Source organism: Trichosurus vulpecula, chromosome 4 (genome assembly GCF_011100635.1).
Source record: "Trichosurus vulpecula isolate mTriVul1 chromosome 4, mTriVul1.pri, whole genome shotgun sequence".
Lineage (NCBI taxonomy): Eukaryota > Metazoa > Chordata > Mammalia > Diprotodontia > Phalangeridae > Trichosurus > Trichosurus vulpecula.
In genome coordinates this window covers 184186903-184204640 of record NC_050576.1, presented here as the reverse complement: position 1 = coordinate 184204640, position 17738 = coordinate 184186903, and the positions used below count along the sequence as shown (strand labels likewise).

General features: G+C 39.0%; 1 protein-coding gene across 5 annotated transcripts; it reads right to left on the bottom strand.

Annotated features, from left to right (window-relative positions):
* Positions 1 to 10131: 10131 nt before the first annotated feature.
* Positions 10132 to 17398, bottom strand: LOC118846552 (keratin, type I cytoskeletal 10-like). 5 transcript variants are annotated; one of them, XM_036755236.1, is made up of 8 exons: positions 16877 to 17398; positions 14841 to 14923; positions 14033 to 14189; positions 13764 to 13925; positions 13530 to 13655; positions 12170 to 12384; positions 11234 to 11319; positions 10132 to 10238 (listed from the first exon to the last, which is right to left on the bottom strand). In XM_036755236.1, the coding sequence occupies exons 1-8, from the start codon at positions 17396 to 17398 to the stop codon at positions 10132 to 10134; spliced, it is 1458 nt and encodes a 485-aa protein (XP_036611131.1). The 5 variants fall into 5 exon arrangements, with proteins under 5 accessions (XP_036611131.1, XP_036611133.1, XP_036611132.1 ...); XM_036755238.1 differs by lacking the exon at positions 11234 to 11319 and having other exon boundaries at positions 10132 to 10270; positions 16877 to 17136; positions 17266 to 17287; XM_036755234.1 differs by having other exon boundaries at positions 10151 to 10238; positions 11185 to 11430.
* Between the last annotated feature and the right edge of the window lie 340 nt (positions 17399 to 17738).

Here is a 17738-nt window from a genome sequence, read left to right as displayed (position 1 = left end):
CTTCAACTCACCCTGTGCCCTCTCTCTCTCTCTCTCTCTCTCTCTCTCTCTCTCTCTCTCTCACCCCACATACATATATACATACATGCACATTCACTTATATATATATATACATAAACATATATATATATATATATATATATATGCATATTCCCTTCAGCTACCCTAATACTGAGGTCTCATGAATCATACACATCATCTTTCCATGTAGGAATGTAAACAAAACAGTTCAACTTTAGTAAGTCCCTTGCAATTTCTTTTTCTTGATTACCTTTTCATGCTTCTCTTGATTCTTTTGTTTGAAGGTCAAATTTTCTATTCAGTTCTGGTCTTTTCAATGAGAAAGCTTGAAAGTCCTCCATTTTATTGAAAGTCCATATTTTGCCTTGGAGCATGATACTCAGTTTTGCTGGGTAGGTGATTCTAGGTTTTAATCCTAGCTCCATTGACCTCCGGAATATCGTATTCCAAGCCCTTCGATCTCTTAATGTAGAAGCTGCCAGATCTTGGATTATTCTGATTATGTTTCCACAATACTCAAATTGTTTCTTTCTGGCTGCTTGCAGTATTTTCTCCTTGATCTGGGAGCTCTGGAATTTGGCGACAATATTCCTAGAAGATTTCTATTTGGGATCTATTTGAGGAGGTGATTGATGGATTCTTTCAATTTCTATTTTGCCCTGTGGCTCTAGAATATCAGGGCAGTTCTCCTTGATAATTTCTTGAAAGATGATATCTAGGCTCTTTTTTTGATCATTGCTTTCAGGTAGTCTAATAATTTTTAAATTCTCTCTCCTGGATCTATTTTCCAGGTCAGTGGTTTTTCCAATGAGATATTTCACATTGTCTTCCATTTTTTCATTCTTTTGGTTCTGTTTTATAATATCTTGATTTCTCATAAAGTCATTAGCTTCTACTTGCTCCAATCTAATTTTTAAGGTAGTATTTTCTTCAGTGGTCTTTTGGACCTCCTTTTCCATTTGGCTAATTCTGCCTTTCAAGGCATTCTTCTCCTCATTGGCTTTTTGGAGCTCTTTTGCCATTTGAGTTAGTCTATTTTTTAAGGTGTTATTTTCTTCAGTATATTTTTCAGTATTTTTTTGGGTCTCCTTTAGCAAGTCATTGACTTGTTTTTCATGGTTTTCTCGCATTCTTCTCATTTCTCTTCCCAATTTTTCCTCTACTTCTCTAACTTGCTTTTCCAAATCCTTTTTGAGCTCTTCCATGGCCTGGGACCAGTTCATGTTTTTCTTGGAGGCTTTTGTTGTAGGCTCTTTGACTTTGTTAACTTCTTCTGTCTGTACGTTTTGGTCTTCTTTGTCACCAAAGAAAGAATCCAAAGTCTGAGACTGAATCTGGGTGTGTTTTTGCTGCCTGGCCATATTCCAGGCCAACTAACTTGACCCTTGAGTTTTTCAGTGGGGTATTACTGCTTGTAGAGTTTAGAGAACTATGTTACATGCTTGGGGGATGCGCCAGCTCTGCTACACCAGCACTGCTCCTTCCCCAAGAACCCCCAACCTGGACTGGACTTAGATCTTCAGCAGGCTGTGCACTCTTGCTCTGATCTGCCGCTTAATTTCTCATAGCAGGTGGGCCTGGGGCTGGAAGCAACTGCAGCTGTACTTCTGTAGCTGCCCCACCTTCGCTGCCCCTGGGGCGGTAGCCGAACCTCAAACTTCTTCCACTCCTTCAGCTTTTCCCACTAACCTTCTCCGTAGTCTTTGGTGTTTGTAGGTTGAGAAGTCTGGTAACTGCCGCAGCTCACTGATTCAGGGCGCTAGGGCCCACTCCGCCCGTCCGGCTCCTGGTCTGGTTGGTCTGCGCTGCTCAGGCTGGGCTCTGCTCCGCTCCGCTCCCAGCTCCCAGCTCCCAGCTCCCAGTTCCGTGTGGGATAGACCTAACCCAGAGACCATCCAGGCTGTCCTGGGCTGGAGCCCTGCTTCCCTCTGCTGTTTTGTGCGTTCTGCCGTTCTAGAATTGGTTCAGAGCCATTTTTATAGGTTTTTGGAGGGACTCGGTGGGGAGCTCACGCTAGTCCCTTCTTTCCAGCCACCATCTTGGCTCCACCCCGGGAAGTCTATCTGCCTCTAATTTTAAAATATTTGTTAAAATTGTATTTATTACAGCATTATTTTTTATTGTGAAATACAGGGATATTTATATGCATATGCATACATTTAAAAATATATTTGCATGCTGGTATTTCTATATTGGTGGTTCTTATCCTGGGGTCTATGGACTTGTTTCTAAGATACTTTGAGAGATGTATTTCAAGGTAATTAGTTTCCTTGCTAATCCTATAAATTTTATTTTGTGTATTTCAAAACTTTATTCTGAAGAGAGATTCATAGGCTTTGTCAGACACCTGAAGAGGTCCATGACAAAAAAGCTAAGAACTCTTGATTTATATCTACATGTACATTCATGTATCCACATCTGTATCTATATCTATCATTTACATCTATATCTTTATCTTCTCTGTCTCTGTCTCTCTGTCTCTTTCTGTCTCTCTACATGTGTGTGTTTCTTTGTCTTTCATCAAACCCTACCTATTCATTTCTCTCTCTCCTCTTGCTGTCCACCTCTATCTTTCTATATAATTATGTATCTAAACTATATATAAATCAAGCTTTGATAATGTGTTTTATTTTATACACCACAGTGATGTGCTCTACTCTCTCCACCCCCTATTGAATTCTTTTTTGTTACAAAAGAATACAGCTGAGCAAAATCAACTGACAATGAATGTCTCTGACAATACATACAACATTCCTTCCCCGTGGTCCTCCAATCTCTCTCCAGAAAGAAGGGAACATGTGTTTCATGATCTTTCCTCCAGGATCAAAACTCATTGTTATGTTTCATCTGAGTTTGGTTCTCATTGGAAGCTATTGTGTGTTGAGTGTTACTTTGTTGCATTTCCAGCAGGTGGCAGGATGTCTCAGAAATCTCACCTAGGAATCCTGTTTTCAGTGTCCTGGAACTCCATCAAAATCCTTATCTGGCAAACTCTTAGCTGGACTAATAAAACAAGGGTTCTTTTATTAGAAGTGGCCACAAAACTTGCCTATTAACAGTTCCACTGGGGCAAAGAAAATGAAAACAAACTAGAATCAGTCAATAAGCATTTAAATTTTTTTCCATGCTTTTTAAATTTTTAATTATTTATTATATTTATTATAATTTAGTTAAATTTAATTATTTAATTTTTAATTATTTCAAAATTGAAATAATTTTATTTATTTTATTAAATATTTCTCAATTACATGTGAAAAAATTTAGCAACTATTTTTTAAACTTTTGAGTTCCAAATTCTCTCTCTCCCTGTCACCTCTATTCCCTCCTCTCTCTCTTTGAAAAGGCAAATACTTTGGTTTCAATTATATGTGTGAGTGTAAGGCCACAGATCAGTTCTGTCCCTTTTATGCCAATGTAAGGATGCACACCATCCAAAGGTACAGTCCCACTGTTATGGGAAGGGACTGAGACTGAAGAAAGAAGGGCAGTCCATGCCAGTTTGGGGATATATGTGTAAATTTATTAGGGTTTATTGGGTTGATTAGGGGAGTTTACTCACAAGATTACTGCTTTGTGATATAGTTTGAATTATGGAACTGCTAGGCCAGTATCCTACACATTTAAAAAAATCAATTGCCTTGATATTTTCGACCTTTTGCTTTTCCAGATGGATTTTGTTATTATTTTTTCTAGCTCTATAAAATAGTTGGTAGTTTGATTAGTAAGACACTGAATAATAAAATTAATTTAGGTAGATTTGTCATTTTTATTACATTGGTGTGGTCTATCCATTAGCAGTTAATATTTCCTCAGTTGTTTAGATCTGTATTTGTATGAAACATATCTTGCAATTGTGTTCATATAATCCCTGAGTTTGTCTTGGCAGGTAGACTGCCAAGTATTTTATATTGTTTGCAGTTATTTTAAATGGAATTTCCATCTCTTCCTACTGTGTTTTGTTGGTAGAATATAGAAATGCTGATGATTTATGTGGATTTATTTTATATCCTGGAGCTTCGTTTAAGTTGTTAATTGTTTCAACTAGTTTTTTAGTTGACTAAGTATACCATTATATCATTTGCAAAGAGGGATAGTTTTGTTTCCTCATTGCCTATTTTTACTCCTTCAGTTTCTTTTTCTTGTCATTACTATAGCTAACATTTCTAGTACAACATTGAATAAGAGTAGTGATAATGGACATCCTTGTTTCACTCTTGGTCTTATTGGAAAGGCTTCAAGTTTACTTCCATTATAAATAATGCTTGTTCTTGGTTTTAGATAGATACTACTCATCATTTTAAGAAAGGTTCATTAATTCCTATGTTTCCTAGTGTTTTTAATAGGAATAAGTATTGTATTTTATGAAAGGCTTTTTTTGTCAAAGATTTTTAAATAGGAATAAGTATTGTATTTTATCAAAAGCTTTTTTCTTCATCTATTGATATAATCAAATGATTTTTGCTGTTACTGTTACTGATTGTGGTCAATTATACTGATATATTTCCTAATATTGAATCAATTCTGTATTCCTGGCATAAATCCCACCTGTTCATAGTGTGTGATCTTTGTTATATATTTCTGTAATATCCTTGCTAGTATTTATTTAAAATTTTACAGCGATAGTTTATAGTTTTCTTTCCATTTTTTGGCTCTCCCTGGTTTAGGTATCAAACCCATATTTGTGTCACAAGAGGAATTTGGTACAATTTCTTCTTTGCCTATTTTTTTCAAACAATTTATATAGTATTGGGATTAATTATTTCTTAAATATTTTGTAGAATTCACTTGTGAATCCATCTGGCCCTAAAGATTTTATTCTTAGGGAGCTCATTATGTCCTGTTTAATTTCTTTTTCTAAGATAGGGTTATTTAAGTATTTTATTTCCTCTTCTGTTAATCTGGGAAGCTCATAGTTTTGTAAATATTTATCCATTTCACTTAGATTGTCAGTTTTACTGATGTATAATTTGACAATATAACTCCTAATAATTGCTTTAATTTTATCTTCATTGGTAGTTCATTTACCCTTTCCACTTTTGGTCCTAATAATTTGGTCTTCTTTTTTTTTTAAATCAAATTAAGCAAGGATTTATTTTATTTTTTTTCCTAAGACCAGCTCCTAGTTTTATTTATTAGTTCAGTGTTTTTTTACTTTCAATTTTATTAATCTCTCCATTGATTTTCAGGATTTTCTACTTTGGTGTTTAATTGGGGATTTTTAATTTGTTCTTTTTCTAGTTTTTAAAATTGTGTGCCCAATTCATTCTGCTCTTTTTCTCTTTCATTGATCATGCATTTAGTGATATAACTTTCCCCCTAAGTACTGCTTTGACTACATTTCACAGATTTTGGAATGTTGCTTCACTATTGTCATTCTCTTTAATGAAATTATTGATTGCTTCTATGATTTGTTCTTTGACCCCCCATTTTTTAGGATTAGATTATTTAGTTTCCTATTAACTTTTAATTTATACTTAAATCATCCATTATTAAATGTAATTTTTATTGTGTTATGATCTGAAAGGGGAACAATTAATATTTCTGTTTTTCTGCATTTTGTTGTGAGGTTTTTAATGTCTTAAAACCTGGCCAATTTTTGTGAAAGTGCCATGTCCAGCTGAGAAAAAGACATACTCATTTTTATTCCCATTCTGCTTTCTCCGTATCTCTATCATATCTAATTTTTCTAAGACTATTCATCTCCTTGACATCTTATTTATTTTATGGTTAGATTTATCTAGCTCTGAGAGGAGAAAGTATACTAGTGTAGTTTTACTGTCTTTTTTTCTCCTGTAATTCAATTAACTATTCCTTTAAGAATTTTGATGCTATACCATTTGGGGCATATATGTTTAGTATAGATATTACTTCATTGTCTGTGGTACCTGCTTATCCATTTTAATTGGATCTATTTTTCCTTCCGTAAATTTTCAATTCCTCAGAAGTGGTTGCTGTTGTTGTATGTCCTTCATTTTTGAAGAAGACCAATGACATCTTGGGGTGATTTTTTAACTTACCCCTGATTTAAGTGAGGCAAAATTGCATAAAGTCGTTAGCCTCATTCTTTCTTCCTGAGTTATCAGAGTCCGGTGGCAGGACAAAAGTCAAGACGACTGGTGGTGGCCTGGGATGCAGGCCATATGTATCAGACCTTAGCCTGACAAAGTTCTAATAGCTCCGCAGTGCTTACTTCAGCCACCTTTATGGCTGTTGGAGTAAATTGTTCTTATCTGCCCATTCCACCAGGGGAAGTCTTCACATGCTTAGGATAGACATCCATCAATTCACCAACAGGTTTGTGGCTTGTCAATTACCCTCAACCTGGATTAGCCCATCTGCTGAAATGGTTTACTGTGTGTGGCTGCTGTGCATGCTACAGCTTCTTGGACCCACTGGTCAGAGTTGGGTCATATGGACACCAAAGGTGGATGAACAGCCCTGAAAAGGGCTTGGCAAGACCTTACACCAGAGATGCTAGTCTTCCTGAACACTCCATTTACACTGAAGTGGTACGATCTAAAGAGAGTATTGGTCAGGTTGTCCTGGTCTCTACTCTGGTTTGCGAGTGACCATATGTATTGTCTTCTGCCCTGAAACTGTGGGACTGTGATCAGGGTGTCCACTCCCTTGTAGCCAGGATCTCTAGCGTGCTTGTGCTCCTCATTGCCCTGGGACTGTGACCCGGGACCAAGTATTGGCAAAACAACAGAGTCCTACACCTAGTGTGATCTAAGAGTTCACTGTAATCTTCTTCTGACCAGTTGTCCAACCCCCTTACCATCTGTGGGCAGAGAGCTTCAGAAGTCACTGCTACAGATTCAGTTGCCCCCAAGGCCTCCTGCTGGCTTGTGGCAGACATAGCTTGCTACTGGCTAACTGATATAGGGCCCTGAACTCTACTGTTGTTTTGCTGGGCACAGCATGCACTGGACTGCATTTTCCTCTTATCCCAGGGAGAGAGATCTTTCCTGCTGACCTTCTAGACTTTCTTGGGCTGGAATATTGTTTCACCTCATCCTTTCACTGGTTTTTACCATTTTAGAATTCATTTTGTGCCAGTGTTTTAAAGTTGTTCCAAGGGAAATTTTAAAGAGTTCTGGAAAGTCCCTGCCTTTACACCTCCATCTTCTCTTCACCTCCTATCATCTCTTTCTACTGTAGCAGCATGCCCTCTGAAGACCACTCCTCCAACTTGCACTGGCATTGGATGGTAGGATGCCCGGGGGAGCAGTTGTTACCTTGGTTTCTAGGGATGACCCTGTGGGAGACTACATCCAACATTGTAGCTTATGAGACCTACTATTAAATACTACCCATAAGTATTCAGCCAGTAGATGGTTCTTCAAAAAGACATTTACTCCAGTGACATAGAAAAAAAAAATTACAAAGTATTCCAAGTAGACACATACTTACAGTACAATAGTCATGATGCACAGGTGTAAGAAATACAAATGCCTGCAGCAACTTATAGCTTCAGAACTGAAGACCTTCCTTGTCTTTTCTTCTCTGGAGAGTCTTCATAAAGTTCACTGTGGCTCAGGGCATTGGAGATGGGTAAGTTGCTCTTCTGTTAGCTGGGCTTATTCTTCATAGGACTCCCAGGACGCTCTAATGAATAGGCTGATCTGCTGCTGGGCTGTCTCCTCACTGGAAAGAGCTGATGCCAATATGGGCGGGTACAGGGGCATGACTGCTGCTATATTGTGCCATGTAGTTTGCTTGGCTGCTGAGCTTGGCTAATGTCAGTCTGGGCTACACTGGTTATTTGGCTACTGGGATGATTTTTACTGAATGGATCAATCTGCTTGGATCCCTGGGCTTGCTCTTTGATGGATAACGGTACTTCCCACCGCCTCCAGCCACTAGGTTAGCTTGGTGTTTGTCTGCTGTTTTTGCTTGGATGTTATATTGCTCCTGTCCTCTGTATTGCAACTGTTCTTTTTCAGAAAAGTCAGAGAACCTTATCCTAGGATAGGCAGAGGGCTGTCCTATTTGACTCCTCAGATCTTTGGCCTTGAATTTTGTCCCCTCTCAAGCAGGAGGTATGAACTCTCTTGTTAGAGATTTCTTCCCCTTTGAGAGTTAGTTAATTTCAGTGAAGTACCCCACCCTTCCTTAGGGTGACACGCAAGTTACAGTTCCCAGATTTCTGTTTGGACCCTATGCAAGTGAACAGCTGGGGACAAAGGTATTGAGATAGTCAGGATTGCCATTTAAATGGGACACACCTTTATACCAGGAATTTCTTGTGGGACTTATCAAAATAGCATCCAATGTAAGATCTCCCTCCTATGGAATATTAAAGTGGCATTTACCTAGAACACTGTAGGCACAATCTTGCTAGCAGCTGCTGTAGGGGTGTAAGACCCACCAACAACCAGCACACAGAAGGCCTGCTAACACAGGTTCTTTTGATCTGCTTTACTAAGGAAAGTAACTTTAAGAGGTTAACAATCTCAGTTTAATCAAACATACATATGTAATTCATTTAGTTCAGGGGAAAAAGATCAGCCCCCTGAACTTCAAGGCAAATACAAACAAATTACAGACATCAACAGACACACCTCATCTGATTCAAATCACAATTCGTGGTTACCAGAGAAGCACCAATATCTGGGTTACAAAGCTGGGGGCAATTACGGTTTGCCCAGAGTCTCAACACTCCTTCCATGAGTGTGTCCCCAAAGTCAAACACCAAGCTCCCCTCAATTATATCCTGTTTGGAGCCCTGAGGGCTCTGACCTCACCCAGGCTGGGTGTGTGAAAGTTCCCCATCCCCAGTATTACATCATATACAAGTCAACAGCTCCTGATTATCTTAAAGTTGAGAAACAGCTGAGAAAAATTCCAAGATAAAGATAGCAAAAAGGTTTCCAAACCATTCAAACAAAAGGGAGACTTGATAGTCTGAGCATCCCAAAAAGGAAGAACTGGGAAAAGTCTTGATTGCCTTAACAAAGACCCATCCCCTTTAGCCTATTTGCCTATCTCAATTATCTCTTCCTCTTGGTAGTCATTGGTTAGAAGGGCAAGTAAATTTTCAAACTTCAACATATGACTTCACTTGAATGCTGAAGGACAAAGATATACTGAGAACTCACCATATTCACCATATTCTTTCCTAAGTTGCTGTTCAATTTCTACATCAACCAAGCCTCATCATTCTGACCTTTTTCCTCAGCCCTTTCTCCATTGGAGAGATTACTTAACATGTTGCATATGTGAGGAGGTGTTCATATCTTTGACTACAAGGCAGGAGGAGGCAGGGGAGGAGTACCTAGATCAATGCTGCTTATTGTAATGTCCAATTATTTTAGGCATAAGGCCAAATTTCTGCCCATTGATTTTCATGGATTTTCAGAAACCATGTAATTGTATCCCAGAGAATTAGAAAGAGGCTACACACTCTAAATAATTACGGAAGAAACTACTTGTAAGATTGGCAATGGATGGGCATTGTTTTTTAGGAGAAACTTCTTTACACAATCTTAGAACACTAGTCTGAAATAGGACAGGACTTTTGTTTCAGGAAATTGAGATAAGCTTGCAAAGAATTTTTGGATAAACAATTTTCAAACATAGAGGCTCACTATGAATATGTTGTTTTTGGAAAAACCCTGGGTTTGGAATCATATGATGTCTGGTCAAATCCAGTCTTGGGACTTACTACTTGTGTGACCTTTGAGGAAGCCATTTCCTTTCCCTCAGTCTCAGTTTCCTTCCCTGCAAAATGAATGAGTTGGACTGGATGGTTTCTCTAATATCTTACTTTGACTCCTTTGATACTAAAACCTCTCCTGTTAAGGCTATGAATGTGTCATTCAAAAGAGAAAGAAAACGAGTACACGATTATATTATTTGCATCAGCAAGGAAGTTTATTGAAATATAAGTAATTAGGAACAGAAAGTTTCCTTATGAATAGTTTTCATAGAAGCATACTCTCTGGTAAAGTGAAAAGGAATAGGAAAGCAACCATGAGAAACCTTTTAGACACTTTGTATTTAAAAAGAGAAAAAGTGCCCATGACCATTAGGAAGGATGGAGATTTTCTTTGTCTGACATTGATATGTTGCAGTCTAGGGAAAGAGATTTTTGCATGTCAACACTGGTTAATAGGAGTGCTTCTTGGTCTCTGATTCCACTCTGGATGAAAGAACTCTACCATCAGGGGCCACCTCTTCAACAATGGTCTTGATCAAATGGCTTCTATTAGAATCTGTAGGTGAAAAGTGACCAATATTGGTATTTCTCCTATATAATGAAGAGTGCTCCTCTTCAGTGAAATTGAGGAGAGTTTTAGCAGCCTCCAGAGCTGCACTTGAGCAAGGAAAACTAACAAGTAGCAGTGAGTGAACTCATTAACTGCAATACCCTCCTATAATCAGAGAAATTATGGTTTGGTCTCTGAAAGGCACATTTGTCAACCAAAATGTAGACACATAACATACATTTCTAATCTAAAGGAGAAACAATGGCCCCTCATGAGTTTTATTCAAAATTTCAGGTTTGAATTATTTTCTACCATGTCAATATTCAAGGATGTGTGCTTTTGTTAGTGTGGGTCTTCCCTTTGCCAGCATAGGTTACAACCCTTTAGCATTCACTAGATGGCCTTCTAGAGTTGCCCAGACCAAAATTTTCCTCATTATTTAGCCAACTTAATAAGGTGCTTCTCCAAGGTTAGCTAGGGTGGTTCACAAATAACAGATTCCTAATCAGTTATTTGGCTCATATTCAAAGTCTTGCCTCTAGAACCTTCCAGAGCTTGCTCTGGACTCCTGTGTTCTTTGTCAAAGAATCTCTCTCTCTCTCTCTCTCTCTCTCTCTCTCTCTCTCTCTCTCTCTCTCTCTCTCTCTCTGTCTCTCTCTGTCTCTGTCTCTCTCTCTCTCTCTCTGTCTCTCCTAATGTTCAAGGGAGATGTTGCTTCAATTGAAATGACTTTTAGTGAGAGTTAGCCCAAGAGAAAACACACAATTATATCTAAAGCCTATATTTTTAGCTTCAAAATTATTATCAAAAGAATTTCTTTCTGAAAACAGAAACTTTCTTTAATGCTTTTGTGTTTCCAAACTTAAGAAGAATGAAAGGAAAAAAAGACCGCATAATCAAAACCCACAAGAAGTTAAAATGGGTTCTATTACCCTACTTAGTTTCTGCTGACCTTGTTCCAGAGCTGTTTTTAGAAGGAGATTCTCCACCAGATACAATGCTTTCTCCTTGTCCTCCAATTGAACCTCCTCTGGAGACAGAACTTTTGAATTCTCTGCTGCCGCCAGAGCTTCCTTCATATCCAGCACTGGAGTTACCACCCCCCTGAACAACACTGGATCTTGTACCATATACTGCACCACCAGAGTTTCCTCCATATCCACCAGAACTTCCTTCATGGCCACCACCTCCAGATGTGCTACCAGAAATATAATAAAGTAGATAAAAATTAACGATTAGTTATCCATAAACATTATAAAATGTATATCCTTCTCCCCAGAATTTCTTAGACACTTTGAGAAGCTAAAAAATTTGAGAAGAGATTGATGGTAAAGTGTGATGGTGTCTCTCCTACTAGGGGAAACCGAGATGGGTGGTTCACTTGAGTTTGGGCATTCTGATCTTCAGTAGGGTTAAAGCTGATTGGATATCATCAGTAAATAAGAAAATAAGTCACCAATACATAAAATATCATTAATAAATTGGTGTCCCAGGGCACCCATATGATGAACTCTTAGGATCAGTAGGCTACCTAATGAGGTGTAAATCATCCCATATGGGAAACACAGAGCAGGTAAAAGAACTCATGGCAGTTAGTATGGAATCAAGCCCATGAATGGCAAGATAGGGAGAAGTAGAAGAAAGAGAAAGAGAAAAGGGGGGGGGGGGAGAGAGAGAGAGAGAGAGAGAGAGAGAGAGAGAGAGAGAGAGAGAGAGAGAGAGAGAGAGAGAGAATTTAAAGACATTTGAAAAAGGTGTCTTCTTGGTCATGATGATCATTCCTTGGCCAAAATCGGGGAGGATCAACACAACATTTCAGACAGTGCTATGTATTCCTCCTCTAACAACTCTTTGCTTCTCAAAAACTGGGAGAAGTTCCCCTACCTAGAAAACTAGTAGGCAGGAGAATTTCCAACAGTGGTGTTTCTGTCACTCACCCTCCTCCCTCTAGCAGGCTGCGATACATCTGAATTTCATTCTCCAGGCGGATCTTGATATTGAGGAGCACCTGGTATTCTGAATTCTGGCATTCTGTTTCAGCTCTGATCTGCTGTAACTGCTCTTCCAGAGCAGTGATCTGGCCCTGGATTTGTGAAAGCTGAATGCAGTAACGACCTTCTGTCTCTGCCAGGGATGCTTCCAGGGATTGTTTCTGAGAAGGAGAGGAGAGTTGTATGAATTGACAACATCATTGATTAAATGGGATATAACAAAACTCTTTCTAATTAGAAAATTCATGGAGGAATGAAGAACTTTGACTACACTTGGAAATACGTGACCTGATGTAGTTTTAGCTATTTAGCAATTTCAGACCTATACAACCCACAGTTTTGGCTCTGATATGGGGTCTTTGGTGTATTTCAATAGCCTGATACTACATATGATGTTCCTTTTTCTCTGTTGTCATCATTGTCAAGTCATTCAGTCATTTCCAACTCTTTATGGCCCCATGGACCATAGCAAGCCAGGCTCTTCTATCTTCCACTATCTCTCAAAGTCTTTCCAAGTTCATGTTCATTGTTTCCATGACACTATCTATCCATCTTCTCCTCTGTCACCCCCTTTTCCTTTTATCATCAATCTTTCCCAACATTACGGTCTTTTCCAATGAGTCCCACCTTCTCGTTATGTGGCCAAAGTATTTAAACTTCATCTTCAGTATTTGACCTTCCAGCGAATAGCCTGAATTAATTTCTTTAAGTATTGATTTGACTACCTGCTGGCTAAGGGACCCTCAAAAGTCTTCTATAGCACCACAATTGGAAAGCACCAGTTCTGTGGTGCTCAGCTTCCCTTACTCTCCAGCTCTCATTGTTATTGGAAAAACCAAAGCTTTGATTATATAGGCCCTTGTCAGCAAGGTAATATATCTGCTTCTTAGTATGCTGTCCAGATGGGCCATAACTTTCCTTCCCAGGAGCATGTGTCTTTTAATTTCATGGCTTCATTCACTATCTGCAGTGATCTTTGAGCCAAAGAATATAAAATCTGACACTGCTTCCATTTCTTCTTCATCTATATGGCGTGAGGTGATGGGATCAGTTTCCACGATCTTAGGCTTTTACTTCAAGCCATCTTTCAAGCCAGCTTTTATACTCTTGTCTTTCACCCTCATGAAGAAGGCTTAAAGAGATATTCCCTAATTTGGTGAACGTTCACCCATGGGATCACAAAGTTGAATAGGAAAGCTTAAAAAATGAATTCTCTAAAACTTTGTACTTTCTTGAGAAATGCCTTAAAACACTTTGGAAACCCAGAGCTTATGTTATGGAAAGAGAGAGTTCATTGTTAACTTACCAGGGCCAGTTGTGACTGTAGTTCAATCTCCAAAGCTTGTACACTGCGTCTCAATTCAGTGATCTCGGATTTGTGGCTGGATACTTGTTCCGCATTGGTATCGATCTCTATGGTCAGCTCCTTGCTCTAGGATCATAAAAGCAAAGGAGAGGAGAGAGAGAAAAGAATCATTAGAAGACAACGACCACATTCATGGTCTTTATGATGAGAATTTTAGGAATAAGTAATTTTCACCTTTTCATTGAACCAGGCTTCAGCATCTCTACGGTTTTGTTCAGCTATTGCCTCATATTCGGTTCTCATGCGGTTCAGATATTCAGTCAGATCCACTCCTGGAGCAGCATTGATTTCCACATTCACATCTCCAGTGGACACATTCTGAAGATCTTTCATTTCCTGTAGGGGAAGGAGAGCTCATAATGTGACTACAGTTTTCATGACTATAGTGAGAATTTAGGAGATTGGGGTGTGGCATGGTGGGATGAAACAGAATTTTGTCTTACCTCCTCATGGTTCTTTTTCAGGAAGGTCAACTCCTCATTCAAGCTTTCAAGCTGCATTTCTAGGTCAGTCTTGGCCAAGGTCAGATCATCCAGGACTCTGCGCAGGCCATTAATGTCAGCCTCCACACTTTGACGCAGGGTCACTTCATTTTCATACCTGAAAGAGACATGGTATAATCAGTAGTATAACTCAATCTAGTGAAAAGAATATCTTTTGGGGGAGGAGAGAATAGGAAAGAGGAGCTTGAGAAAATGTAAAGTAACAGAATACAATACAATATAATAAAACACCATACCATATCAATCCAAATAATATAGTACACATTAACTAAGCACCTACTGTGTACAGAGTATTATTCTGGATCCTTGAGAAATTGTGCTAGTCTGAAAGAAGGATCAACTCTATTACTAATAGAATTGTAGCTATTAATATCTTGATTATTATCGTATAGTTTCTTGATTATTAATAGATTTCATTTCATAGTGTGATAACCAATTGATTTCATATTTTATTTCAGCATGTTCATTCTATTTCACATACAAATGATAGTAACAGTTGAGGAAAAGTAGTAACGTTCAAAATGACTTAGAAGTTATTTGCAAAGTATTACTGATCTCAAATATATTGGAAGATATTTCTGATAATCTGGAAAATATTTAATTTTGAATGGATTTTTAAAATTTTACCAGACAGGATGTGCCATTTGGGGGCCATTGGAAACTCATTTTGGATTTGTTGAGCAATTGCCCTCACAAAATTCGTGTCTGACAATTTCAGAAGCACATGCTTCTTATTCCCTTTGCTTACTTCAGTCTGAAGTCATCAGCAGCCAGCCTGGCATTGTCAATTTGCAGCAGCACATTAGCATTGTCAGTACTTAGATTCAAGATCTGTAGAGCAAAAATAATTGAGAAAGAGGTCATGTATATGGATTTTTGCAAAAGGCCATACTTCTTAAGAACTGACCATCTCACAGAGTTCTATGGGGATACTTCTGTCATTTACGAATGACATATAGTTCAGTCACCTGTTTCCTAAAGCTTGGATCTTCTAGGATTTCTGAAGTCATGCCTTTTCTGACAAGGCACTTAGTCTTTTTACTCAGCAATTGAAATCTCTGATCTTATCCCACCATATTATTTCACTAACTCCAGGATACTTCTGACTGATTTGCCCCTTTCTCTTTATATTCTTAAGTTAGATTTGACCTATTAGATCTGAATTTTAGATATTCTTGGAAGATATGAATTGCATCTCTCTTGCTTCCAACTGGAAGAATTCACACTTCTAGAAAATGTAAGAGAGAGCAAATTTCCATGAGTTTGGAAAATATTTTATTCATCCTGATAAAACTAGCAGATATTTTTCCTCCCATTCTGATGATTTTTCAATTTTTCCTTTTGTAGCTTCTCCCTTTTATTCTTTGATCATACTTACTTTCTTCAGGAATTTCCTGGAGGCCCAATAGCTGTCAGCATCTGACATCTTTGTTGATCAATAATGATTTCTTATTATATGTTGGGTAAAGATCTCTTTCCCTCAACTTTTCTAATTTTAGATCATACTTAATTCATAATTCAATTCCAAAGATCAGGAATAAAATAAGCTATAATAATTTTTCAGCCTCATATTTCTTGATTTAAGATTTTTTTATCTCAATTATTTTGGGGATGGGGATAGGGGAGAGGAGAGTGGGACTGGATCTGTGATTTCATTGCTCTAAGTAGCTGCCAACGAGAACCTCCCTCTTATAATGCAGTTCAGCACCTACTCTCAAACTCAAAGTCTAAGAGAGTTGCCTAGGGAAAGGAAGTGGTTAAGTGACTTGTCTTGGGTCATGTAACTGCTACGCATCAGAGGAAACAGTTACTACTTACATTCACTCTGTGCTATGATGGCCCCAAAATATCCATTAAGTGGTGCTTGGGCAGGGACCTATTGTCATCCAATCCATGAGATCCAGACTAAATTGGGTTTAAGACTTGGTCTCTGAGAAAGGAATCTAGGTAGTAAACCCCAACTTAACTAGGGAGCTTTTGGCCATCAAAATTTACCTTCCTTCGGGCAGAACACCCTCAGGGAATAGGGAGAAGAGGAGAGGAGAGGGGAAGGGAGGGGAAGAGAGGAGAGGAGAGCAAGAGATGAGTTGCCTAACTGGAACTGGCTAGCTGGTTGCCCCTTCAGGCAGCTCAGACTACTCACAGTAGTCCTTCATTCAAACATAGTTTGTCCTTCATTCTCAAAGAAGACTATTACATCAGGAAGATAGATGATGACATGACTTGCAGTTGACTCTGATTTAAGTGAGGAGGGCTGTGCAAGGTCACCAGTCTCATTTTCTCCTCTAGAGCCATCTGGGTCCAGTGGCCAGATGGCAACCCCGAGGGTCTTCCCCTCCTAGTTCGATTGTTTTTCTTTTTTTATTAAAGGGGCCATCCCTTGACTCACTTCTTAAAGAGGCCTACTCACTGAATGGGCTTTGCCCCACTCAAAGTGAGAACTTGAAAAGACCTTAGCTTAAAAACACCAAGGTCTCCCATTGTATCCTGGGCCATCTCCAATTGAATTGAAGAATATCTGGCCATTGGACTCAGATGGCTCTGGAGGAGAAAGTGAGGATGGTGACCTTGCCCAGCATTCCCTCACTAAAATCAAAGTCAATTGCAAGTTATGTCATCATTTCCCTGATGTCATGGTCCTCTTGGAGAGCAAACGGCAAACCACATCAAAGGAAGTTTGAACCTAGGTCTCCTCACTCTAAGACCCCCAATTGTTATCTAAAATATAAGACTAAGAAATAAGCACAAGACTGGTTCAGAAGCAGTATAAATTATGTTTCTTACCTGATCCTTAAGTTCTTTGATTTGGTCATAGTAATGAGAGTAGTCACGAGGTTCTTGCCGATTTGCGTTGCCACGTTTCTCATACCATTCCTTGATTTTTTGCTCTAGCTCAGAGTTAGATGCCTCTAGAGCTTGTACTTTGTTCAGGTAGGAGGCCAGGCGGTCATTCAGGTTCTGCATGGTGACCTTCTCGTTGCCTGTGAGGAGGCCTCCATCGCCTCCCCCAAGGACTCCACCAAAACTGACTCCACCAAAGCTTCCTCCACCATAGCTAACACCATCAAAGCTACTCCCAATATAGCTGCCACCACGAAAGCCTCCTCCAAGGCCCCTTACTGATCCACTGACAAAGCCCCCTTGTGAGCAGCTGCCATAGCTAGCACCCCCACCTGAACTAAATCCTCCACCAAGAGAGCCAAGCATATAGCCAGAGCCTCTACTGCTTGAGACTCTGACAGATGAACCTCCTCCTCCACTGCAGGAGGAAGAGTAATGTTTGCTGGAACTATATCTCTGGGACATAGTGATGCAGTAGAGGTTCAGCTCAAGCAATGCTTGCTACCCAGAGACTGTGGCAATCCTTTATATATTGAGCTGGGAGGGTGTGTCCATGCGAAAGATTTTCTTCTCACTGAGCTGTCTTCTTTTTGCCAATTTAGCATTATTGTAACTAATAACCAATCTGATACATCTTGGTGTGTGTTTTGTCCTTAAAACACATAGGACATTTATGTTGAAATGAAAGATGGGTGGAGCTCAGTAGAGACTCTTTATCATTATTCTTTTTCATCTTTTGCAGAACATTGAGCAATTGGTAAAAAAAAAAACAAACTATAATCTCAGCAGAAAAAGGAATGCAAAT

What these genes read in the sequence shown, in the direction of transcription:
- LOC118846552 (XM_036755233.1), bottom strand. Translation starts at nt 17,398, where the DNA reads ATGTCCCAGAGATATAGTTCCAGCAAACATTACTCTTCCTCCTGCAGT. An exon ending in GCTGATGACTTCAGACTGAA is followed by an intron (nt 14,190 to 14,840) that starts GTAAGCAAAGGG and finishes TGTCTCTTTCAG; the next exon opens with GTATGAAAATGAAGTGACCC. An exon ending in TACAGTCACAACTGGCCCTG is followed by an intron (nt 12,385 to 13,529) that starts GTAAGTTAACAA and finishes TCTCCTTCTCAG; the next exon opens with AAACAATCCCTGGAAGCATC.